This window comes from Propithecus coquereli, unplaced genomic scaffold, assembly GCF_000956105.1.
Source record: "Propithecus coquereli isolate 6110/MARCELLA unplaced genomic scaffold, Pcoq_1.0 Scaffold519, whole genome shotgun sequence".
NCBI lineage: Eukaryota > Metazoa > Chordata > Mammalia > Primates > Indriidae > Propithecus > Propithecus coquereli.
In genome coordinates, this window is record NW_012151052.1 from 1,236,888 (window position 1) to 1,261,100 (window position 24,213).

The 24,213-nt window shown below is 56.4% G+C and overlaps 1 protein-coding gene across 1 annotated transcript; it reads left to right on the forward strand.

Annotated features, from left to right (window-relative positions):
• The first annotated feature begins 1,183 nt into the window (after nt 1-1,183).
• Nucleotides 1,184-24,127, forward strand: PSD4 (pleckstrin and Sec7 domain containing 4). The gene is made up of 18 exons (XM_012656788.1): nt 1,184-1,238; nt 7,374-8,341; nt 9,446-9,571; nt 9,872-9,950; nt 10,515-10,893; nt 13,024-13,347; nt 13,841-13,921; nt 14,027-14,139; nt 14,351-14,409; nt 14,631-14,720; nt 16,152-16,195; nt 16,582-16,742; nt 17,948-18,018; nt 18,147-18,310; nt 18,787-18,931; nt 19,133-19,276; nt 20,779-22,985; nt 23,749-24,127. Exons 2-17 carry the CDS (start codon nt 7,451-7,453, stop codon nt 21,034-21,036), a joined length of 3,129 nt encoding a protein of 1,042 aa, XP_012512242.1. The 5' UTR covers nt 1,184-1,238; nt 7,374-7,450; the 3' UTR covers nt 21,037-22,985; nt 23,749-24,127.
• The last annotated feature ends 86 nt before the right edge of the window (nt 24,128-24,213 follow it).

Here is a 24,213-nt window from a genome sequence, read left to right on the forward strand (position 1 = left end):
TCCAAGCCCAGGCCACCCCCCTTCTGCCCCTCTGTCAGCCCTCCTGCCCCCACCCTGCCCCAGTCTAGGGCTGCACAGAGCAGCGCTGCGGCATGCCCATGAGAAGGGGAGGCCATTCAGGCCCCAGAAGCAGAGAATGCCCCCGGGATCCTGGTGCCCAGAGTGTGGTGGAGAAACGGGGTGTGTGGGCTCCAGGTAGGCATGTCCCTGTGGACTCCGCGTGCTTTGGGAAGGGGTGCGGCTGGAGGGAGAGCTAGAGCCCGACCCTCTCAACTGTGGGCCTGTGTGTGGACATGCAAGTGGAGGAGTCTGCTGGGCAGCTGGATTTGTGATGACTGGAGTGTAGGGTGGAGAGGGGTGGTCTTTGAACCCTCAGCAGAGAAGTCTGTGGTAATTGAGGCTGAAGCAGTAGCTTGTGTAGACAGAGAAGAAAATGGTACAGTGAGTGTGGTTCCCCACAGCTCCTGTCTCACACTTGTGCAGAATCCAGCCGTGGGGTTGGAGGACAGTCAGTTCATATAGTCAGAGGCTCTGAGTTCTAATCCCAGCTTTGTGACTTCCCAGCTGTGCAACCTGGGGCAGTGGCTTAACCTCTCTGAGCCTGCCTCTGGATCCAGATCTGCATAGTGGGTTTAGTAATGCCTCATAAAGTAGGTGTGAGGAGTGGTTGAGGTGTTACTGGGGGACACTTCATAACTACAAGGCAGCTGTGTTGGGTGACTTGAGACGTAGTCACACGAAATTTGAAATGTTAAAAACAGCAAAAGAAAAGTTGTCCAACCTGGGGCCCTCTTGTCTCCCACTGCGTGCCCTGCAGGGGACAGAGAGTGGGGCAGGGAGGAAGGAGGTGGGGCCTGCTCACAGTCCAGACCCGGCCACTTCTCCCTTCCATCTCCCAGGCCTTCCGTGTGGGAGAAGGCCAGTCTGACCATGGCAGGTCCTTCTGGCCTGGTGCGCAGACTGGGGGCCTCCTGGGAACAGGGACGTGGGGAAGGGCCCAGGTGCTGGGCCTGGGAGTGGGAGCTCTCGTCTTGTGGGCAGGAAGTGTGGGGCTGAGTAGCTCGGAGCCCTGGGGAGGTGGTGGGGAGCAGCAGGGGTGTGTGTCTGTGTGTCGTGGTGGAGGGGAGCGGAAGGCGGAAGCACCAGCCGCCGCGGCCGTATTCGCTGGGCAGGACTGTGCAGCCAGGACGTGCTCCTGGGGCACCCGGGCCAACCTTCCCTTCTTGGGCCCACTGGAGGTGAGCGAGGTGGGCCTGCCTGGGGTGGGCCTGGAGGGAGCTGGGGAGGGCAGGGAATGTGGAGGGGGCGGGGGCAGGAGGGCAGGAAGGGGCAGTAGGTGCGGGGCACTGTGCACCTCCTGCGTGTGCATGTGCATGAGCCCAGCCTAGACTAGACCCCCATCCTCCCCTTTCCTCCTCTCTGTGCCCCTCGTCCCTCAGCTGACCCTCCCCATCTGGCCCTTCTCGGATTCCCTGCCTGTGTCCCTCTAACCCCTGCCATTGCCCTTCCCCTGCTCCCCCAGGCTCCCTGGAGTTCTGCCACAGCGAAGAGTGAAGGAATCCCCTTGCTCAACCTCTTGTGGCCTCCCGGGGTCCCTGTGACTGCTGTGGCTCAGTATCCGTGGGGGCTTTCGTGGCCAGAGGCACCAAGTGAGCTTTGACCGCAGACCCCTGGAGGGAGGGAGTCAGGGCACGCCTGGGCTTGGGGCAGCTCTGGGTGTGGCCTCTGCAGGAGCTCAGCTCAGCGTCCCCTGTCCATTCGGCCACTGGGGGCTCCCAGCCTCCCCGGCCGTTCAGGGAGTAGAGGTGGGGGACCATCCTTGCCGGTTTAGCTCTAGGTTAGGCCTGTTGTCCTCATGTGCGGCAGGAGCTGTTTCACTCCCTGTCGGGGGACGCTATAAGGCCCACTCATTACGGTTGTTATTGTCGTGGCGAAGGCGGCCTCATGGAGGGAACCCCCTCAATCACAGTCCCCCATTCTAGGGGCAAAAATTCCATAGCTGTAGTCACACCTCTGCTAAAATGCAGGGAAGGGCGGCCTGTCATCAGCTGATGATACATACCCCTCAGGTCTGTCGGGCCTTAGCCCAGCTTGAAAGAGTAGGCCCAGGTGGGCCTGTCTCCCCGGCTTCCTGGGCCGTAGAGCATCCCATCGCCCCCTCCTGCTACAGAGAAGGAACCACCAGCATAGGGATTAGAACCCACAGGGCAGGGGAGAGATCCAAGGAAGCGGTGAGGGAGGTGGGGTGAGAGGACACAGGGAGGAGAGGCCCAGCCGGCCCTGAACTTCCTGGTGGTCTTTGTCCTTCCCGGGCGGCAGCTGCCCATGGGCCCTCTGGTGCGCTGTGTCCCCGTTCTCTCTCCACCACCCTCTCTGCCCACGGTAGCCCCTGTGCTCTCTGTTCCCTCCCTGAGCCCCAGCTGGCCCACCACAGGCCTTCAGCTCTCTCCGCGCACATTTGCATGAAGGCTCCTTCCGTGTAGGCAGGATGTGGGCCTCCTCTACTCACTTCTCTCACCGTGCTTCAGGCCCCAGTTCAGACAGGGCGGCTGCCCTGCAGCTCCAGGCCAGGGAGCTCCACTCATGGCTCCCACCCGCAGGGACATCTCTAGCCCCACAGCTTTCTGGGCTGCGCAGGGACACTGGACAGGTCATCTCCTAAGTCCTGGACAGGCCAGAAGCCTTCATGCTTTTCCACAGGAAGGAAAAAGTTTCCAGGGTGAAAGGAAGGAATGTTTGCCTGCTGAGTCTGGACACTCAAAGAGGGATAGGGAGAGAGACAGACACCCTCCACCCTGGGGTGGAAGGCTCAGGGCTGGTGCCTCCAGGATGCTGAGAGCCGAGCGTGTGCGGTTTGGGCCGAGCCTGACCAGGAGGGCTGTTTGTTTTTGTTTATTTTAGCTTTTCTGAATTGACAGGCAAAACAACAAAGTTAAAATGAGCAGGACATGATATTTCTCGAGCACCGGCCAAGGGCCGGGCCCAGCATGAGCACTCAGACCCATTCCAACTTTATAACAAACCTGCAGAGTGGCTTTACTGCGTCTCAGTTCCCTGTTTTACAGATAAGGAACCAAGTGAAGTTTTCCACCCAGAGTCACATGGCTCATCAGTTGTAGAGGTAGGATGGGAGTCTGGTGGGTGAGCCTCTTACGTCTGTGTTCTTCACCATGGTGGGCAAGGGTGGGCGTCAGTGCAGGGCACCCTAGGCTGTGACCCTTCCTACTCAGGGCAGCCTTGTACCCCAGCCTCCGCGCCTGGTCCCTCAGCCAGAGTACAAGGCTGCATCCTCAAGCTGAGGGTAGAAGACAAACCCACTATTCAAAAGCACAATCCAGATCACATCTGTGCTTGTTCTTGCTTACTAAGAGCAAAAAGCATTGCCTTGAAGCCCCAGCGTGGCATGCGGTAGGGTGGGGTGGAAGGGACTCTGTCCTCTTGGTTCCTCAGCCATCACTTTCTGGGTCCTTCATCTCCCACTAGCTGGACGCGCAGCTTACCCCCGCAGGATTCTCCATGAGAAATGCACCCTCAGCCATGGTGAAAATTTCCTAATGTCACCAGCTAAGCTCAGGATGGGAGAGCTGGCGGGGCACAGCAGAGCAGCACTTTCTCGTCCCCTCTTGCCTTTGTTCTGGTTTGGATAACTGAAACAGACTGGAGATTTCAAAAGAGATTTTACTAAACACTGTGGGGGGGGGGGGAAGTAAATCAAGAAAATTTTAGGTGCGTTAAGACCTGGGCTCTGTTCCCCAATTCCTGACCTGCCTCTGCCAAAGAGATGCCATCCTACCTCCAGGAGTCAAAGGCTGGTCTCCATCATTGCCCCTTCCTAGGTCAGACCACCCTCACCCAGGGAACTGGTAGGATTGCCTTGATGGCCATAAGAAGTGACCTCACCCTTTTTAGGTCACCCTACCCCTTCACTAGGGGTGAAGCAATTAAAAAAAAGGTGGGGGGGGGGGCAAGGCATGGTGGCTCATGCCCGTAATTCCAGCACTGTAGGAGGCCAGGGCAGGAGGATCTCTCAAGGCCAAAAAGTTCCAGGCCAGGCTTGGCAATATAGTGAGACTCCATCTCTGAAAAAAAAAAATAAAAATAAAATTAGGTGGGCATGGTGATACACACCTCTAGTCCCAGCTACTCGGAAGGCTGAGGCAGGAGGATCACTTGAGCCCAGGAGTTTGAGGCTGCAGTGAGTTGTGATCACACCACCACACTCCAGCCTGGGCCATAGAGCAAGACCCTATCCCTAAATGAATAAATAAGGAAGGAAGGGAGGAAGAAATCTCTTAAACACATGGTTACATAGCATCCCCTCCGCAAGTGGAGAGCACACACAAGATGATTGAAGGGGTCCTCCTCAAGTCTCCTGCTTCCTTTCCAGGCTGCTGCCTGGGAGCTGAGGCCGATAGGGACATTTTGGCTGCTGACCAGGCAGGAGTCTACCTCTGCGGCCCTCGGAGTGCAGGGCTTCCTGGGAGGAAGAGGCAATTCGTTCATGGGCAGACTGGCCCCCACGAGGAAGTCACCATGTCATAATGATGCTAATTCCCCTTCTCCAAGCCTCAGTCTCCCCAGTCTTCTGGCCAGGTTGTTGAGGGAGTGTTCTGAGGATCCATCCTATCTGTCTGTCTCTCCATCCATCTGTCCATCCATCCACCCCTTCTCTGATTTTCGCTAACATTTTTGGAGTGTTAGCTCTCAGTGAAGCAGGCGCTGCACTGGGCAGTGGGGAAACAGGAGTTCGAGTGACTCCCTGCTCCACAAGGGAATTCAGGAATGTTCACGGGAATTGACTTGTGGGTGGGAGGAGAGAGTGACGCTTAAGGGACACAGACCTGGGTTTACACCCAAGTTCAGGCCACAGGAGGACCTGAATGTCTCAAGGCAATGCTAAAATAACCTTTAACTTTCTAATGTACTTGAACTACAGTATGACTCTGTGCCCCCAGGTCTTTGTGGGTGGGAGTGGGTATAACACAATCAGTCACGGCATGTTCACGTGCTGAGACACAGCGGTGAGCAGGAAGCACAAAGAACCTGCCTTCTTGGCGCTTGCCTTCTAGGCCAACTAGAACTGGCGAACGAACACGCTAGGAACGACACATTGGATAAGCGCTCTGAAAGCGAAGTGTGCGGGATGGAATGTGGTTGACTTGAGTCTAATTGGTTTAAATAATCATGGCCCAGTCAAAGCACACACGCATTCCCCACCAATACTCTGATCTGTCTCCACCCCCTCATTCCCCATTGCCTTGGGCTCCCTCCACTTCCCACTAACCCCCCCACCCAGGCTATTCGGATTCCTCAGGCCCCAGAGACCTGCTGTCTCCTCTTTGCTCTCTGGAAAGCTGTGGCAGCTTCTCTGATTTTTTTTCCCCTGGCCCTGAAAAAAATCCAGCACGGAACACTGGGTTCCTTCTGGGAAGGCAGATCCAACCCTCATTTATGTCTGGCATAGTCATTAATTAACATTTACCTGTCCTGCTGCTTTAGGTACACACGCATATTTGTTTACAAGTACATATTTGCAAGGACACATGCGGGACCCCCTCTCATCTTATAGAAAATGCAAGATGCCCTTTCCAGTGGGCCCTGCGTGTCATTCCCATTCCCACTGTTGGCACAGGAACTTCTCCTGTCAAGTGAGCTCACTGCTGAGAGAGGGTGAGTTGATGCCATCCTAGCAAAATGCTCCAGTGTGCACAGGGACATGAGGCTGCCACCCATTCAGATACAATGTGCCGGGGTAGGGAAGGAGGACAGGAGGAGGGATCGTGCCCAGGAGGGGCACCAGGTGGGCCTAGACCCACCAGACCTTAGCACGGAGGGAGGGGGCTTTGGGGCCTGGGAAGGGAGGCAATGGGGTGGAGCTGGGGCTGCCTCATGCTCGGGCCCCTGTAAACCAGGTGCTTCTCCCCAGCTCTCCCCTCCACCTCCCGGGAGATGTCTTCCCAGTCGTTCCCTGTACCCCATGGGCCGGTTACTTGGGGTTGCAGTGGTGGGATGTTTCACCTCCTTGCTCGCACTGGTTGTTCCCCACCAGGCAGGCCTGGGAGGGAGGTCGGGGACTCAGGGGGCTGCCTGAGTATAGACAGTGGGTCCTGAGCCTCACTGACCCCTTCCGCTTTGGTAGGACTTTGCAAGCCTCACCCAGAGAGCACCGAGAGTGGGAAATGGGCGGCTGCTCAGGCGGAATAGGCAGTGCTACTGGCTCTCAGACTTGGGAGCAAACCATGCAGATCCTCAGCCTGTAGCCTGGGGATGAAGTCTTTAACATAGAAAACTGTGAGTGAAGAAAGTGAGGTGAAGGGAAGATAAGGACAGACATGATGAAGCCAGCCGTGTGTTTAAGCCATGCCCCTGGTGCCTGTGTACTTAACCCTGCACTTCTAGAGAGCCAGCGCCATGAGGGAAACAGATTGTGAGTTACCAGCTTCAGTGTCCATTGGATCAAAATGAGCCAATTGCTTTGAGGAAGCAGAGCACTCCGGGAGCCCTGTAAGCTGGGGGCCACATGCAGGGGATGGAGACGCATGCTTCCAGAAAATACCATGTGAGGTTCCTAGCTGCGTCTGATAAGGGCCCACGCAGAGTGTTGGTGTGGCAGCTGCACAGGGCAGCTCTGGCCTTGGTGCTGCAGCCGCAGGCAGACACAGCCACCACATCGCGGAAGGCAGGGAGCTCCTCCCCAAGGGGCAGGTGGTCTGCTCAGTGCTGGGCAGCAGGGCTGAAGCTTCCTCCCTCTGTGAGGCCTGGGCTGAGCTTTGTGGACAGCCCTTCACTTTTCCACCTGGGCCAAATTGCACAGCTGTCAACAGCTTGCAAGGACCAAAACCAGCCTGTGATCTGGCCTCGTGCATGGTGCAGGCCCCAGAGAGAGGGGCCTTGGCAAGTGGGGATAAGGCAGCCATGGCCTTATCTGATGGGTGCCTGGGTGCCTACTTCTCCCAAGAGTCTGTTCCAGCCTCCTCACCTCTAGCCTGTGTCCGTGTGGCTCCCACATGCTTTGGTGGCCTGCGCTGCTTTCTCAACACCCCGAGGCATTCCCACCTCTGTTCCTGCTGCCAGCCATCTTGGTCTCCACTCCGCAATTCGAAGTCCCTAGAGAAGGATCTGATTTGGCCAGTTCATCCTTTTCAGCCAAGCCATGTAGGCCACCTTCAGCCAACAGATGGGTGTCTTTGGGGCAGGTGCTACCCTGATGTGTATATGGTACACCCCTTACCCACCGCAGGGCTGTGGAGGGCAGTGTCCCTTAGTAGCAGGCATAGATGTGGCAGGCACTCGAAACACATCTGACACACCACACGTGTGCTTCCAGGGGCCGACAGCCCTTCTTAACCTGTGTTTGCTTTGGTCATTTCCAGGGTAGATGTGATTCCCAGTTACCCCCTGGGCCAGCACTCCCCCTAATCCACACAATGGGACTGTGAAGGCGGAGTGGATGATGGGTGACTACGGACTCTCTGACCATCCCCAACCCATGGACTTTCTCAACATCTATTTGGGAGACAACCTGCAGCCCCACCCAGGAGCGTGCCTGAGGGAAACATGCAGCAGTCAGGACCCTCCTGAACCCCTCCGACAAGATGCTCCACCCCAGGGCTCAGGGGCGGAGCTCACACACCTGGGGGGCTGCTCTTCCCAGAGGGAGCACAGGCACAGCGCAGTACCGCCAGGGGCACCTGGCGACAGCCGTCCTCTGGGGAGCCCACGGCAGAGCCAGAGCACGTCCACGCAGGTGGTGTTCTGGGCGGGCATCCTGCAGGCCCAGATGTGCGTCCTGGACCTGGAGGAGGAGCTGGAGAAGACGGAGGGGCTCAGGGCTGAGCTGAGATGCTGCATCCCCACAGCCCCCGCAAACCTCCCCGGGGACGTGGGCCTGTGCCCCAGTCCACCTGAGGAAGAGGACTCAGGGGAAGACAGCAGCAGGCCTGAGCGGGGGCACCAGGCTTGGCCAAGAGAGGGAACCCCCAGCTGTTCTCCAGAGTGGGATGCTGAAGAGGAGAGTATGTTCTTCAGCAACCCCCTCTTCCTGGAAAGCCCTTGCTCGGAGACCAGTGCTTCCGGAGAGCGCTTTTCCTGGGGGTTCTCCAACTCCCACACAGATGTGAGGACTGGACCTGAGCGCCCACAGACCCTGGAGCCTCCACTCCCAGGAGGCGCGGTGCCGTGGGAGCTGGGAAGTGAGCTGGATTTGGAGGACGGCACCGCCAGTGGACAGAGCACCCCTCCGTTCCCTGTGCCCGTCTACAAACCGCACTCTTCCTGCTGGGCCTCAGTGGCCACCGCTGCAGGGACTCCAGCAGCCCCTCCTGGTCAGGGTAAGAGTGAGGTAAGCCCCATCCTGGGAACCAACCCAGGGCTATGCTAGGGACCTGGAGGGGAGGGCCTTCCTCTGGGCTCACCAGGCCCAGAGCACTCTTTTCTGATGCTTGGGCCTTTCGGAGTCTGGGGTAATACGACAGAAAATCAGGACTGGTATGGCCTTCAGAATTATAGGGAATTTTATCAGTGCCATGATGTCTCCCGAACACTCTGGCAATTAAGTCCACAAATATCTCCATCTCACCAGCTCCAAGGGGCTATGTCTAGATACGTTTGGAGAACAAATAGCTCCTCCAATTGCAGCATGTTCCAGGCTGTTCTCAGATTCTTCCCCTCCCACCTGCTAGACATTCCCCACTGTATCGGGGAAGGGAGCAGCCTGCAAGGGGGGGCCTCTACCCCTAACAGAGAGACACATCTATTTTAGGAGTCCTGTCCTCTCTTTTCATGAGAGATTTTGGCATTTTGTTACTTTCAGCTCACCATCTTTCCTTCTCCCCTGTCCAGCGTCAGTAGATCGGGTGCAAATGACAATGGTGGAGCTCTTCGGTATGAACTAGGGATGAGGACAAGTTCTGTGAGACAATAGGGAGCACAGTTTTCCCAGGGAGGCCTCTGCTTAAGAGATAAGGGAAACTCAAGATGGCAGAGGCTGTAACTTTCTAATCTCTCTGTTCCCTGAGAACCAGGGAGAAGAGCTGCTAACCAGAGCAGCTCTCTCAGCCGAGCCTCAAGATCAGAGGAGCTCCCTAGTGCCGATGACAGTCCCCTCCACCGCCAGCCAGGGCCCCAGTGTGGGTGGCTGGGGCTCTGTCCTGTGCAGGTGCGTTTTCCCAGGACCTTCTTGCTCTAAGCACTAAGGTCCTCAGAGGGAAGCCTGGAGCTCCTGGAAGTTGTAAGTTGGTGCCCATTCTGGGATGGCAGAGCCCACCCAGCCCAGTGCCTGGGGTTACGGCCCTCCCTGTAACAGCCCCTCCTTGGTCTGGCACCACCTGAGGACCTGAGGCAGGGCCATCCGTGCAGACTGAAGGGAGGAGGCCTTATGGGTTATGGGAAAGGCCCTAGGAACAAGAATCCTCTAGGCAAACTTCTCTCTCTCTCTCTCTCTCAGACTTCTCTGGGAGACTGGCTTGGCCCTGCCCCATCTGCAACACCCTGTGTGGACAAAGCGCTGACCTGGGAAACAGAATTCGTTGGATCTTACCTTACCCCTGCCACATATCCTGTGCAACCTTGGGCAAGTCATTTCCCCTCTCTGGGCCTCACCTTCTCCATCTTTGAAGAAGGAACATGAGCCCATTGATTTGCAGGGCCTGGCACCAACACTCCTAGGATGTGGGTCTTCTCCTAGACATCCAGGACCCCTCTTCTGGTGCCCATATGGTCTGGGTGGGAAGATGACAAGGAGGGAGGGCCTTCTGCCACCCCTGGCTCCTTCCCCTCCCCTCCACTCCCCTCCTCCTGCCTGGCCTCTCCCCCATTCCCCTCTTAGCACCTCCAGGGCTCCTCAAACACCTGCCTACGCCTCTCTCCACAGGCTCCGCCTAGCCCTGAGGGCCAGCAGACCACAGAAGGTCCTTTCTGGCCCCAGGGGCCTCTTATTTCCCAGGACAGAGGTGAGCCCCAATACAGGAGTCTGGGAAATTGGGAGACGAGAGGCTTTGGGATGTGGCCTGCAGACAAAGATCATTCTTAGATCCATGGTTGTCATTAAGGGGTCCCATTGTATTGTGTTGGAGCCAGACAGACTTGGGGTTAAAAATGCCTCTGCCTCTGGGACTTCCTCATTAAAATGGGTTTTAAAATACTTACAGAGTAAATGAAGGAAACATACAAAAGATTCAGCTTTTTATTTTGTTTTTAAGAGACTAAGGTCTCACTCCCCTCAGCCTCCCCGAGTGGCTGGGAGCCACCTGTAAGCATGAGCCACCATGCCCTAGACCCAATATTTTTGACCCCTGGGTCTTAGTGATTTAGCAGAAATCCTGAAACCTTAGTTGCCTAAGGGCAGGAGTCCTGGGAGCCTACTGCCTGCTGCCCCTGGTGTGGGGGAGGTCGCTGCCCGAGGGAGGGACAGAGAGTGCTGCCCAGCTCCAGGGGAGGGGCTGCAGGGAGGGAGCCTGGGAGGTGGCAGCCCTGCCTCCAGCCCTATACCTGCCTCACTCTAGGCTCTTCCTCAGGTGAGAGGGAAGCTGGGCACCCCCAGGAATCTGCTTCCTGCACCTTGGCCCCCAGCCCCTGGGAGAGCCCAGCTTCCTCGCCGGACCCTAGCAGCCCCGAGTCTGAGAGCAGAGGGCCTGGTCCCAGGCCCAGCCCGGCGTCATCCCAGGAGAGCAGCCCGCAGCTCCAGCACCACAGCTTGGCCACTTCTCCCAAGTGGACACTAGATGCTTCCTACGCTTCACTCTTGGAGGCAGATGGGGCGGAGCCAAGTTCCGTGGAGAAAGAGGAGGTGGGGGAGGCCCCAAGCCCAGGACACGGAGTGAAGAGTGAAGGCACAGTCAGGCCTGCAGAGGCTGGAGGCGCCCAGCCCGATGTTCACCTGACTCCTGCAGAAGGGTAAGTCTCAGAGTAACTGGCTCTCTGGCTCCTAATTATGGATGCATTAGAGAATACCCTAGTCTGGATGGAGCATGAGAAATGCACACTGGGATTTCACATACTAATATTTATTAAGAAAGTAATAGGACAGGGCACCAGGAGAGTTTTGAGAAAGACTGGAGGGTTTGAAAGCATCAGAAACGCAAGGGCAGACAGTCATTCACGTGGGGGCAGGATCTGGGTGTGCTGGGGCAGGGCCGCGAGAGGAGTCCATGGTAGACACCAGGGGAGGAGGAAGGGGAGGAGGTGTCCAGGGAACCTGACCAGGGCCATGTGACCAGACAAAACGGGAGCTGTGTTCGGCAGGCTGGGGGAGTGCAAGGGGAGGGCTTGTGATTTGAGGCTACAGACTGTTTGAATTTGAGGAGGTTTCTGAGAGGAATTCACCAAAAAGCCCGGGTCCAGGGTGCTGGCTCAGGGCTCGCCAAGCAGAGGTTTGACAGGAACCAAGGGAATGGATCTTGGGACCCCGCGTAGGGTTGTGTCACCTCAGGACTGTGACCAGCGGTAGGAATAGGCCAACTGGGAACCCAGCCTAGATGTTCACCTGCCCCAGGATGCTGCGTCAAGACTGTCAGCCCCTGGATTCTCTACACTGGAAAAGGATTTTGTTCTCTGGTTGGCTGAACAAGGGTCATACTGAAGAGACTCGGGGGGACTGGCGATGGTTCAGGTCAGGGACCTAACGGTACAGTACCTGGAGGGTTAACCTCACTCCCAGCTCAGTGGCCTTGGGTGATGGCAACAGGATGTTAGTGACAGAAACCAAAGAGCCGTCTTCCTTGTGCACCTGGAAACCAGGCTGCCCTGGAGATGTTCAGAGGCCTGGCAACCAGAGAAGTCCCACCAGCCTCTAAAAAGGGAGCCAAAAATTTAACTTCATCCAACCCAAAACAAAAGTGAGTAAATCCACCTAAAATGAGAACCATACTTTCAGAGTAAATAATGAAAAAGATTTAAGTGGGGCTTTATCTTGGTAAATGACACTAAACATTATATAAATAAGTTTACTTAATCTTCTATTTAACACAATGTTGGAAGTTTAATTTTCCCAGCACAAGTTTGCTGATCTGAGACGTCTTTCACTCATGCTTGACTTTCCCAGTGAGATCATAAAGGTCATTTTTTAAAATAACAGCTTTATCAAGATATAATTCACATACCATACGATTCACCCATTTAAGGCGTACAATTCCATTACCACTTACATTTGCATATTTTTTTTCCAAAGTGCTTCCTCATCTTATTTTCGTAACAATGCTAATTGGTCAATTTTTAAAACATATTTTAGTTGATTATTCAAGTAATTCTCTTTAGTTGTGACAACCGGGTCCTTATTTTAATTTTGTCCTTTTCTATTGTTCATTGGACTAACTGTGCCAGCTCCTTATTTGTCAGCAGCTTGCCATGTGATTTCTGGATTCTTCTAGCATCACTTTGACGGACTTTATGAAATCCTTGTTGGTGTTTTTTTTTGCCAGAGTTGTAATTTCATTTTTCAGTTAGTTTCTGTTATGTTTATCCTGCATTGTGGGATGTTAATGAGCCTCAGGAAGCAGAGAAGTCTCCAGCCAAGACCCCGACCCGTCCGCATTAGGGAGAGAGGGTGGTTGAATGAAGCCTAATGTTATAAGTCACCACCCGCTCTCCTTGTCGTGGGGCTGCCAGCTGGGGGAAGGGAGAGACTGGGGACCACCTCCTGGACTCCCCCAGCTGCTGCCATTCTTCAAGCCCATCCAGTTCCTGTTCTCAACCCATCCTTACAGCTTTTTAGCTTCAGATCTGGGAGTGGAGGCTGGAGGTGGAGCTGGGAGGTAGGGAAGGGACAGGGAGGTGTATGAGGATCGTAGGACAGGTGAGGGAGACAATCCCACCCGCCTTGTGTTGGACAGACACCACTGTGGTCCTCACAGGGTGGCACTTGCCACCTGAGATAAGCTCAGCACCTCCTGGGGCTTACCTGAGGGGTACAAGGGACCCAGCTTGGCTCCGCCCCTCGTGGCCTATGTGAAGATCTTCCTGTCTGGGCTCTTCAGGTCCTGGCTAGGCCAGTCTGGCTGTGACTCTGCCTCCTCCCTGCTTCTCCAGGCCCCTCCATTCAAGGCCCTGGAGCTTCAGCTGTGACCCTGAGGTCAGGGCACCCCCTGCCACGACTGACCTGCAAGGACACTTGACCCAGAGCCCCTGCAAGTCCATCTCAAGTGAGAGTCTGAGGACACCGCTGGACTCTTCCAGGCTTCCTGAGGGCCTCATGCCCCAAGCACGGTCCCCAGAGGAAGGCCAGAGGCCACCAGCTGGAGACAGGCTGGCTAATGGCGTCAGGAGTGACAAGGTGGCCTGGAACTTGGCCTCACGCCTCTATCACCTGGATGGCTTCCGGAAGTCTGAAGTGGCTGCCTACCTGCAGAAGAAGTAAGGGGCTCAGAGCCTTAGGAAGGTTCCAGACTGAGGCAGGCGAGGGAGAAGCTGCCGATGGGCTCCCTCACTGGCCGCCCTGACCTCCCTGTCCCATCTGACCTTTCATTCCATCTTCCCCATCCTGGTCTGTCCCATTCCCCATCCACTCTCCCCCTACCCTCGCCATCCCTGCTGCTTCCTCCCGGTCACACTGTGTCACCTCTTCTCCACACCCCCAATCCTTGCTTAGCAACCTGGATCCCCCCACCTTGCCCACCCAGACTGCATGGTCCCTCCTACTCAGCACTGGGTGCAAGGACAGGGGCAGACCAGACTCTGGCCACCCCCTTGCCCTCTCGGGACCCAGAGTCCAGCCTGGCTGTGCCTTTCCCTTGCTCAGCTCCCACCCCGTCAGGCCCCATGACATGTGCCAGCCCTGGGGGCCCTCTGCATCTGCGGCCCCATCCCAGACCCCTGGTGCAGGCTTCACCCCATTTCCCCTCTGCAGCAACGACTTTAGCAGGGCTGTGGCTGAGGAATACTTGTCCTTCTTCCAGTTTGGAGGCCAGAGCCTGGACCGAGCCCTCCGGTAATGCCTTCGGGCCCTCCCTGGGGAGGTGTGGAGGGATGGCCATGGGGCAGTGGCACCAGCCCAAGGCTGGGCTCTCTCCCTGACTCTGGCTCTCCCTGACAGGGGCTTCCTGCAGGCCCTGGTGCTCAGCGGGGAGACGCAGGAGCGGGAGCGAATCCTCTACCAGTTTTCTAGGCGCTTCTACTACTGCAATCCTGGGGTCTTCCCCTCGGCAGGTAGGAGGGGCTGGCCCTGAGGGCAGGGCAGGGGGGCTGTGTGGTGCCTGTGCCTGCTGGGGGGTTCACTGGGTGGCAGCCAGTGGGAGTGTGTTGGGGTCTGTGGAAAACAGAAGCATTCCGGGGTGGTGGGTCACCCTGCCTAGTGTGGGCAGAGGAAACAGGAGCCCTGGTTCCAATGAGCTTTCTCTCCCTCACCTCTTTGGGACAGATTCCGTACACACCTTGACATGTGCAATCATGCTCCTTAACACAGACCTGCACGGACAGGTAGGAAGGTGGGGAGAGTGCCCGTGGGAACTGAGGCAGGGGCCAGGGTCGGGGGCAGCGTGCAAGTGAGGGGAGGAGACCGAGGCCTGGGAAGGGTCAGAGAAGGGCCCTGGGGGATGTGGGCCTGGGGAACTGCGGAGGTTCTGGAGTGGCTGGCTGGGGCATTATTCTATTGAGTGGGGTGTATGCTCAAGCTGTCCCGCTTCTTTCCATGGCCACAGAACATTGGGAAGAGCATGAGCTGCCAGGAATTCATAGCCAACCTGAACGGTCTGCAGGACGGCGGGAACTTCCCCAAGGAGCTGCTGAAGGTATGACACACCCAGGCTTTCGAGATGGGCTCAGGACCTGAAGCTCCCCGCTTGGGGCCTGGAGCCTTGCTTTCTTGTCTCAAGGGGATTGCTGAGCTCAGGCCTGGCTCTGCCAAAATATCCTTGAGAGGACAGGGCTTGTTCATGGAAGGGCTACTGAAACAGTGGTCCCTGGCTGGCAGGCCCCTGCACCGGACCTACTAAATCAGACTCTCTGGGGCTGGGGCCCCTAAAATGTTTTATTAAGTTTCTGGGTGATTCTCACCTCTTTGAAGTCTGAGGAACACAGGTTTATTGGTCCTCCGAGTGGACAAAGGGCGAAGCTTCACATGGCAAAAGTCTGGAGCTCAGACCCAGTAGCCTGGTGCTCCTGGGTTTGAATTCTAGTCTTGGGCAATTTACCCGCTGGACCAACTCAAGTTCCTCCTGGGGCTATAACCACCCTACGGTGTCATTATCAAGATGAAATAAAATTGGTCAAGTGCTCAGCACAGTGCTTGGTGCACAGCATGTGCTTCATAAGCAATTAGATCATTTCCTCTTTCATCTACAGTCACGCATTGCTTAACACCAGGGATATGTTCTGAGAAACCTCCATTATGTGGACATCAGAGTACACTTACCCTAACCTGGACGGTACAGGCTGTGCACACCTAGGCTGTATGCTACAGCCTGTTGCTCCTAGGCTACAACCTGTACAGCAGGTGACTGCACTGAATACGGCAGGCAACTGTAACACGATGGTACAGATTTGTCTACCTAAATATATTTAAACATAGGAAAGGTATGCTAAAAATACGGTGTAAAAGATAAAAAATGGTACCTATTTGGCGTAGCTCCATTATAACCTACGGGCCCTCCATTGCATATGCAGTTGATCCTTGACTGAAATATCGTTATGCTGTTATGCACCATGTGACTGTATTTAGTGAACATTTATCGAACATTTACTGTGTGCCAAACATCTTGCTAGCCACTGCGAGGGCTATAAAAGCAAGCAAGATACATCTACATTAATATCATTTGCTATTCTTTCAAAGCCCTAGCACATCATTCACTCATTCATTCATTTATCGCACATTGATTGCGGGGGTCAGTCAGCTGGTTTCTTCTCCACCAGATCTCTCTGGGCAGGATGGTATGTGGGTGATTCATTTACCCTTCAAGAGAACTAGTTCAGGCCTCACTAAGCTCAGGCAGGGCAGGGACTTGGCTGCCTTGATCATCTTTATGTCTCTGGCACCCAGCACAGTGCCTGGCACATGGGAAATACTCCACAGATAATCTGTTGCACGGATGGACGGATGGATGAGTGGGTGCTTGCCTGCCCAGGAAGGCAGCTGTGCTGGGGGTGGAGGAGACAGGCTGTGCACGTGTCCTATCCCACCTCTGCTGACAGAGGCTCCCTGCCCCCGTGTGCTTCTGTTCCAGGCCCTCTACTGGTCTATCCGCAGCGAGAAGCTCGAGTGGGCCGTGTGAGTGAGCGTCCCTTCCCTCTCTCACCCTCCCCCTTCCCCCTTGTCTCTGGGCTGTCCTCCCTCTGTCGCCCGCCTGAGAGTTGAAGAAGCTCAAGGGCCTGGACAGTGCGCCCCTGAGTAGGGTGGAGCCAGGGGCAGGGGGCTGGGCTAGGCTCAGAGAGGGTACAGGAGCCCAGGTAATATTGGAGGGGCTAGAGGTATTGGGGGAGGGGTGGCAGTGTTTCCAGGAATTACTGGGCTGGCTTTGAAGGAAGACTCTTTTGTGGGGTCCTGTGTGTGGCTCTCCACACAAGGGAGGGGGCACTGAAGCCCTGGGAGGCAACAGACACCTCCCAGTGGTTTTTGCCCAGTCAGCACTCCCAGCCTGCTTCTCTGATGTCCAGGGATGAAGAAGATACAGCCAGACCTGAGAAGGCCCAGCCATCCCCTCCAGCTGGCAAGATGAGCAGCCCCTTCCTCCAGCTGGCCCAGGACCCCACAGTGCCCACCTACAAGCAGGGCATCCTGGCTCGGAAGATGCATCATGATGCAGATGGCAAGAAGAGTGAGTGTCTGCTGCCCAGGACAGGGTGGTGTGCTCAGAGTGGCCCTGCTCAGGGACCCATGCCAACGAATGACGAATGGGTGTGCAGAGAGATGGCCTGTGTCTAGGACAGGCAGCCCGTGTTCCTTCCTCAATGTGTCCTGAACGGTGACTTCATGCCAGGTGTTGTGTAAGGCTCTGGGAGATGGGGTGGCCCAGTTATTCCTGGGCCCCTGAGCCCCTGTGGTCAGGTAGAGATCACATAAGTGCACCAGTGTCTGGGATAGCGTGTAGGGGAGGCTGGATCAAGTGAGGAGGGAAAGGTTTTGGTTTTTAAGGTGGGATGTGGGGACAGGGATATGTAAGGCTTCTAGAAATGATGGAATCTGAGCTGAGGATAAGAGAGTCTAGGATTTTGAAGTTGGGCAGAAGGAACCCCCCACAGAGAAAAGAGTAAGCAGACTTTGCTGAGGACGTGGGGTGTGTGAAAGGGAATGGCGGGAAGTGTGTTTGGGGCAAATTTGCCAGGGTCTGCATTTGGGCCTCATTCCCCAGGCAGGTAGGGTTTTTGAGCAGGGCAGCAACAGGACGAGAGCAGTGATCTCGGCAGATGAATGTGGGACCACAGACTGAATGGGGTGGGGCCACCAGGAAGGAACTTGCATTGGCTATGAGAAGCCACTTGGGCCTGGGTGGGGCCCCAGGGAGGTGACCACAGGGAATTGGGCATTCTGCCCAAGGAGCTTAGAACAGGTCTCACCCCACAAGACCAGGGTAGGGAGGTGAGGGGAGGGGAGAGGGGGCAGTTGCTCAGAGTCAGGTACACAGGGAAGAACACTCCAAGGCTGGGACCTGAGCCCCTGAAGCCATTGAGATTATCTTGCAGGGACCAGAAAGATGTCTGAGTGGAACTGTGTGGCTGGGTGTTTGCACAATTGGGTTCTGAGTGTGTGTTTGGGGAGGGGTGTTCTGTATGAACATCCTCATTTGTGTGTGAGTAGTTCTGGTTTTCTCCCAAGCAGGACTGTCGTGTGGAGAGATTCTGTGTGTTTGTGATTGCATGTGTTTTCTTGTGTTGCTATGCTCTGTGTTTCTGTGATCCTGGTGAGGGCCTGGAGGTGGTGAGGGGCAGTTGGGTGGGGGGTGACTGTGTGCACACTTGCGTGTGTCTGAGTGTGTCGGATGCAAGTGCCACCACCCACCTTTGTGTTCTGCTCCTGGAACAGCGCCATGGGGCAAGCGCGGATGGAAGATGTTCCACACCTTACTGCGAGGGATGGTTCTCTACTTCCTGAAGGTAGGAAGGGAGTTGGCAGCCCTGACAGGCAGAGTGGGAGACAGGGAGAGGCTGGAAATGCACTGTCCTGTCAGGAGGGTGGGCCGCTGATGACACCCTCTTCTCTGAGCCCCTGTGCCCTGTGGCAGGGAGAGGACCACTGCCCCGAGGGGGAAAGCTTGGTGGGGCAGATGGTGGACGAGCCCGTGGGGGTGCACCACTCGCTGGCCACCCCGGCCACCCATTACACCAAGAAGCCGCACGTCTTCCAGCTGCGGACAGCCGACTGGCGCCTCTACCTCTTCCAGGCTCCGTAAGTCCCTGGGGTGGGTGCTCGCCCCCTTGTTTTCCTCCCCCTGACCCTGCCGGCCCCGGGCCCTGGTGGGAATGCCATAGTGACCAGGAAACCTTAGAAGGCTGCAGCAGGAAGAGGCAGAATGAAGCCTGGGCGCTTCCTGCCGCCCCTGCCCCGCCCATGTGGCAAACTTTGGGAGTGCATCAGCCTTTTCCTTGTGAATCGGACGGATCAAGCCTCCCCATTCTGAACAGGGGATTCCAGGAAGTCACCAACACTTGATCATAGTTGGTATCTGATATAAAATCCATAGCCTTCCCAGATTCTCCTCTTTGACAAATAAAAAAAGCCATGAGCAAAGGTCAAGCACGCTGCTAGGGCCCAGGCTTCTGGCTGTTGGAGGCTAAGTCCCGAGCCCTGGACGGCAGGGCAGACCACGGGAGGTTGGGCGGAGTGTTACAGGACCAACTCTAGAGGACCTCCTCTGCCCGCAGCACTGCCAAGGAGATGAGCTCCTGGATCGCGCGCATCAACTTGGCGGCCGCCACGCACTCCGCGCCGCCCTTCCCCGCCGCCGTGGGCTCCCAGCGCAGATTCGTGCGGCCCATCCTGCCCATGGGCCCGGCCCGGAGCTCCCTGGTACGGCCTGCGGAGGGGCGGGGTGGGCGGAGAGGAGTGTGCACCCCGAGCCCGAGCCCCGGGTGGTGGTGGGGGGGAGGCGGGTGCGCGAGGCCGTGCAGCTGGCCGGGAGCGGGCTGGAGGGGAGGTCTGCACACCTGGGCCCGAAAGTGGGGGTGGCAGGGGGCTTCGGACAGCGTCCCCAACGCCTCCCGCTCCCAGGAGGAGCAGCATCGATCCCACGAGAACTGCCTGGACGCTGCCTCAGACGACCTGCTGGATCTGCAGAGGAACTTACCGGAGCGGCGGGGCCGCAGCCGCGAGCTGGAGGACTACCGCCTGCGGAAGGAGTACCTGGAGTACGAGGTGAGGCGGCCGAGGCTCCCGAGTCCGGCCCCCCGCGCAGCGCCGTCGCCCGCCCTCTGCGCCCTCTCGTGGCTGCCTCGGTCCCTGCCGCCGTCCCTCCCCGGGCGCGCCGGCCCGCGTGCACTGTCTGCGGACATGCGCAAAGTGTGTCAGTGCATGCAGGCCCCTTCTCCTCTTGTCCTGGGAAGACACAGAAAATGCTTGTCTGCAACACTCATAGGGGACGTTATTTGTATAGTTTGCGCTCTCCTAAGAGTGCATATGGCTTTTCCTAAATTGGAGAAAAAACTATATTTTAGCTGAATTATTCCCTCTCATACTTTCCTGATAATAGTAGGTAGTATTTATGGAGCTTGCATTATTTGCATGGATTATCTCATTTATTATCTAACAACTTTGGGGTAGGTACTATTATCCTTACTTTACAGATGAGGAAACCGAGGCAGAGATAGATTAAACAACTTGTCCAAGCCTGATAAATTTACATGCTGCTCAAATGCCTCATTTACGATCTTAACTAAGGAATGACCTTTAATAGCTCTATGATCGACATCAAAATGTTTTATGCCCTGGTGTCGCCCCACCATCACCCACCCACACACCCCAATTCTGCTTTGGCCTCATGTCAGTGCTCATTCTGGGAGCCTAACACTGAGAGACTCCTTCAGGGGTCCTGGGTGTCCTGCTTAGGGTGGGGGCCCACTGGGCAGGAAGGGCAGGGAAGGCTCAGTGTGAGAATACTGGGAATCAGAGACCGTCTAGAAGCAGAGACCAGGGAGGGGTGTCAACAGCACCCCCCACCTGTGCCCACAGGGCCCTCCCGCAGCTCTCTCCCACCCTTTCCGGCCTGTTTCCAAGGTCTCTGCCCATCCCTTGGCTTGCTGGTTGAATCCATGGCTGTGGGGACCCAACCTCTGCCTGCCACTGACCAGCTAAGATGTTTAGCAAGCCATCGGCCCTGCTCTCCACAGAGATTTGTCCCCAAACTCCCAGGCTGGGATGAGGATCCAGTGGGATGGATGGCGGGAAAGCACCTTGTACACTGGGAACTGCATCCTAAGGATGCCAGTTACAGAGGCCTTAGAAGTCCATGTTAAACAGACGAGGGTAGTTAGCATCTCGCTGTATAGATGCCACTTTTTAAAATGCTATTCAGACTCAATTAGGCCTCAGTATAGACGTGAGCTGTTTGTGAGCAGGGCTGCCCGGATCTCAGGTGTAGTAGCTTAACACATCTTTTAGCGCCTCGGAGATGTAACCTGGTAGAGACGTGTTGGTTACAGCACTACAAGGTGTTGGTTATTATTAGAACAGGACTGGGCTGATAGGTGTCATTATAATGCTATCCAGGGATGTGCTCTGCAAAGTCTGGTTGCTCAAGCACTGTACAGACACTCGCTGTTGGTCCAGCCCTCTTTCTGCAGAGGTCTGTGTAGCCATAGCTTCCTACTCTGAGAGCTGTGCCTCAAGGTTCCAGCCTCCTTCCGGCCCGTGTGTTACAGAAATCCCGCTACGAGACCTATGTGCAGCTGCTGGTGGCCCGCCTGCGCTGCCCCTCCGATGCCCTGGACCTGTGGGAGGAGCAGCTGGGGAGGGAAGCTGAAAGCACGTGGGAGCCCAAGCTCACCCTGAAGAAATCCCACTCAAGCCCGTCCCTGCACCAGGATGAGGCCCCCACCACTGCCAAGGTGAAGCGCAACATCTCAGAGCGCAGAACCTACCGGAAGATCATCCCCAAGCGGAACCGCAATCAGCTGTGAAGCCAGCGTCCCTCACACACACTGGCCCTGCTCTGGTGTAGATGAACCTCTGTGTGTGGGGGGAGGACTTATTTCAATGGGTGATGAGCCACCTCCCTTCCCTGCTGAAGAACAGCCCTTGTTTCCCTATGGTCCCCTGTGGTCCTCTTATCCACTCCCAAGGGAAGAGGGAGATCAAGAACTTGGCTCTACTGCCAGAGTTTGTCCCATGTCACCCTCCATCGCCCACCCAGACTCTAGAGTGGCCTCGTTTCCTGGGCCTGGTGGCACTCAGCACTTGTTTGAGAATTAGAGCTCACGTGCTGTGGATCTGGCTCCTGGGACAGAGCTGGGGGCAGCAGAGGCATCCGGGCAGCCCAGCCAGGGGAGCCACAGCCCTGAGGATGGTCTTGCTGTGGGAAATAGGTGACCTGCTGGGGGAGTTCCCAGGAGAGCGGGTCATGGACTCCTGGGAGGTCCCAAGCAGGCTCCTGTGACCTAGGGAGTAGGGTTGCTGAGGCCCTGCCCACCGAGGGGACAGCCTTCTGGGCAGGGACCTCTGCAGGCTTCAAGGGCCCCACGAGGCTGTGGGGCCCCGTGCCTTTGTCTCCTGGCTCCTTTCCCCCTGTAATCATCCATGCGCAGGGGGTAGATGAGAGCCTCACTCGCCCAACTGCTGATTAGCAGAGCAGAGCCAAGGGCGTGAGCAAGAGCTGGGAGGGGTGGGGGCCTCAGAGCTCTATGAAGAACCCTGGAGCCCTGGGAACAAGGAGCCTTTGTTTCCCCAGAGCAGGGAAGGAGGTTCTCCAGGTTCAGACCACTGGAGAGTGTGGAGAGGTAAAAGAAGGTGACAGTTCCCCCTTGGCAATCTGTGGGCAAGAGCCATAGCTGCGGAGAGTTGTGAGGGGTGGGATGGGGGCTGGAGACCAGCGGAGGCCTAGGCCAGGCTCAGGAGACCCCTCATATGCCCCTTCCTACCCACCCTGAAAGCTTCCTTCCTGGGGGGTACCAGGACCCCTTGTCCACCCCGGGCCAGCTCCCAGGGGCTCTGCTGCTCTCCCCTGGGAAAGCCCCTTGCCCTGCCCTCTGGCTGCCTCCCAGCTGGGCCCGCGCTCTGGGGGAGGATCCGGAGACTCAGGGATGTGGGGCTCTGCCTGTAGGAAGGAGGCTGGGCTGGAGGGAGCAGCCACCATTGTTTCTGTTCAGCCAAGTGTGCCAGTAGGCAGTGCGCCAAGAGGGGCCTCTGTTGCCGCCCGCTGCCACTGCCTGTCGCTGACGCACTGCCTCCCGCCTTCCTGCTGGGCCACCCTCCTCCCTCCCCATGCTGTGATCAGCCTGGAGCCTGGAGCTCCACAGAGTGGGGCTGGCCCGTGGGGGTCTCTGGCCACGAGGATAAATACAGGCCAACAAAGGAGGAGGTGTGCGTGAGTGTGTGAGGAAGGGAGGGTCAGCGTGGGGGCTGCATGCCCTTCGCCCGTGTGCATCTACACGTCTGTGCCTGTGTGTAGAGCGCCGTGTCTGTGTGTTCATGTGTGCGCAGGAGTCATACAGTTACAGGCCGACAAAGCTGGATGAAACCTCAGAATCATGTATTCATCCACTCATTCATTCATTTCACAAATAATACTGAACAATTTTTATGGGCCAGCGCTAGGGAACTCACAAATGAGTTAAACATGTCCCTGACAGTCCTGTCCACTGGTTCCCAGCTGTCAGTATGGAGACATGTTTTATATGGCTGGGGAAGGATGCTGAAAGACACGTTCCCGCCCCACAGCCGGGGATCGGATTCAGTAGGCCTGAGTCCAGGATGGATATATGTGCTTCAAGCTCCTTGGGCAACTCTGACGCATGGTAGCAGTTAACAGCCACGGTCAGGTCCGGTTGTCTTGTTTTATCGAGGTGGAGTCCTAGCATCCAGTGGACATGGATTGGCCCAGGATCCATGCTTACAAGCGAAATGACCTTGGGTAGGTTATTTGACCTTACTGGACATGTGTCCTTATTTCTAAAACCAGAATAAAAGATGGCAGTTCGTCTGCATGTATGTGTGACACTTTGATGCTACTATGCTTGTGTAGAACAGGCACCTCCCTTTCACTTGGGCAGGTGGAGCCTTCAGACCAGGCGAAGGTGGCTGTCTGGCCTCACCCAGTCTGTGCTGCCCTGGCACCTCTGCCTGTGGGGCTGGGGCGTGGAGACGGGCTGTGGGCTGCAAATGTGACATGCGGTCGCTAGGGGGCGGGCTTTAGCTTTCTAGCTCCTGCTGCTCTGGTGTCTGTCCGGGGGCAGAGCTGTGCTCCTGGAAAGGCAGGAAGTTATTCCGTAAGGCCCTGTGTCATCATGAGAACTGGGCCTTCATCTTCCCAAAACCCACAGTGGCCTGGGCCAGGACTCCTACCATCTGGGAAGCCTCTCCCAAGCGAAGGAGTGGGACTCTGGCACCTTCCTGCAGCCTTATGGAGACAGCCCAGAGCTCCCCACAGTGTTATTCCAGGGGGCCCACAAAAGTGAAAGCTGCGTGGCCCCCAGCCCCAGCCCTGGGTATGGAACAGATCAAACCATCACAGGCTTGCGCCTGACCTTGTCTCCACCCCACCCTCCTTTCCCACCTGCGTGGTGGGTCAGTCCTTCTCTTTGCAGGAGAAGGGGGTGGGCAGAGGTGCTTGGTGATGTGCTCTGGCTCCACCAGGGTGTTTGGAGTTTGGCTTCAGCTCTTCCTTTCCCATCTAGGCCCGCTGTGACCCAGGATGACACCCCTGAGGTGACCTCTCCCCACTCTCTCACCATCTCTGCTGATGACAGTCATTTGTTCATTGTTCGCTGAGGCTGGGATCCTTTCCTTTGGAGGCTCAGTGTCTCCTGGAGATGGAGACACAGGGTTGGTCGGGGTTGAACAGAGGTGGGCTAGAGGGTCAGGGTGAGGGTGGGCTGAGGCCAGATTATATAGGGTCTTCAATGCAGCCAAGGAGTGTGCCTTTCTGTGAATGTGCACTGCAGTTTTTAAGCAGAAGAGTGACAGGCTTAGGGCCTGGGAGACAGCCTGAGAGCTTTATGATGAGATGACTTGAATAAGTAAGACCAATGGGTAGGTTAGAGTATGTCCTGGAAATGTACTGTGCTATCTGGGCAACTTTTATGTAAATCTGAAAAACTATTTCAAAATAAAACATGAAAAAAAAAAGACAATGGCCTAGG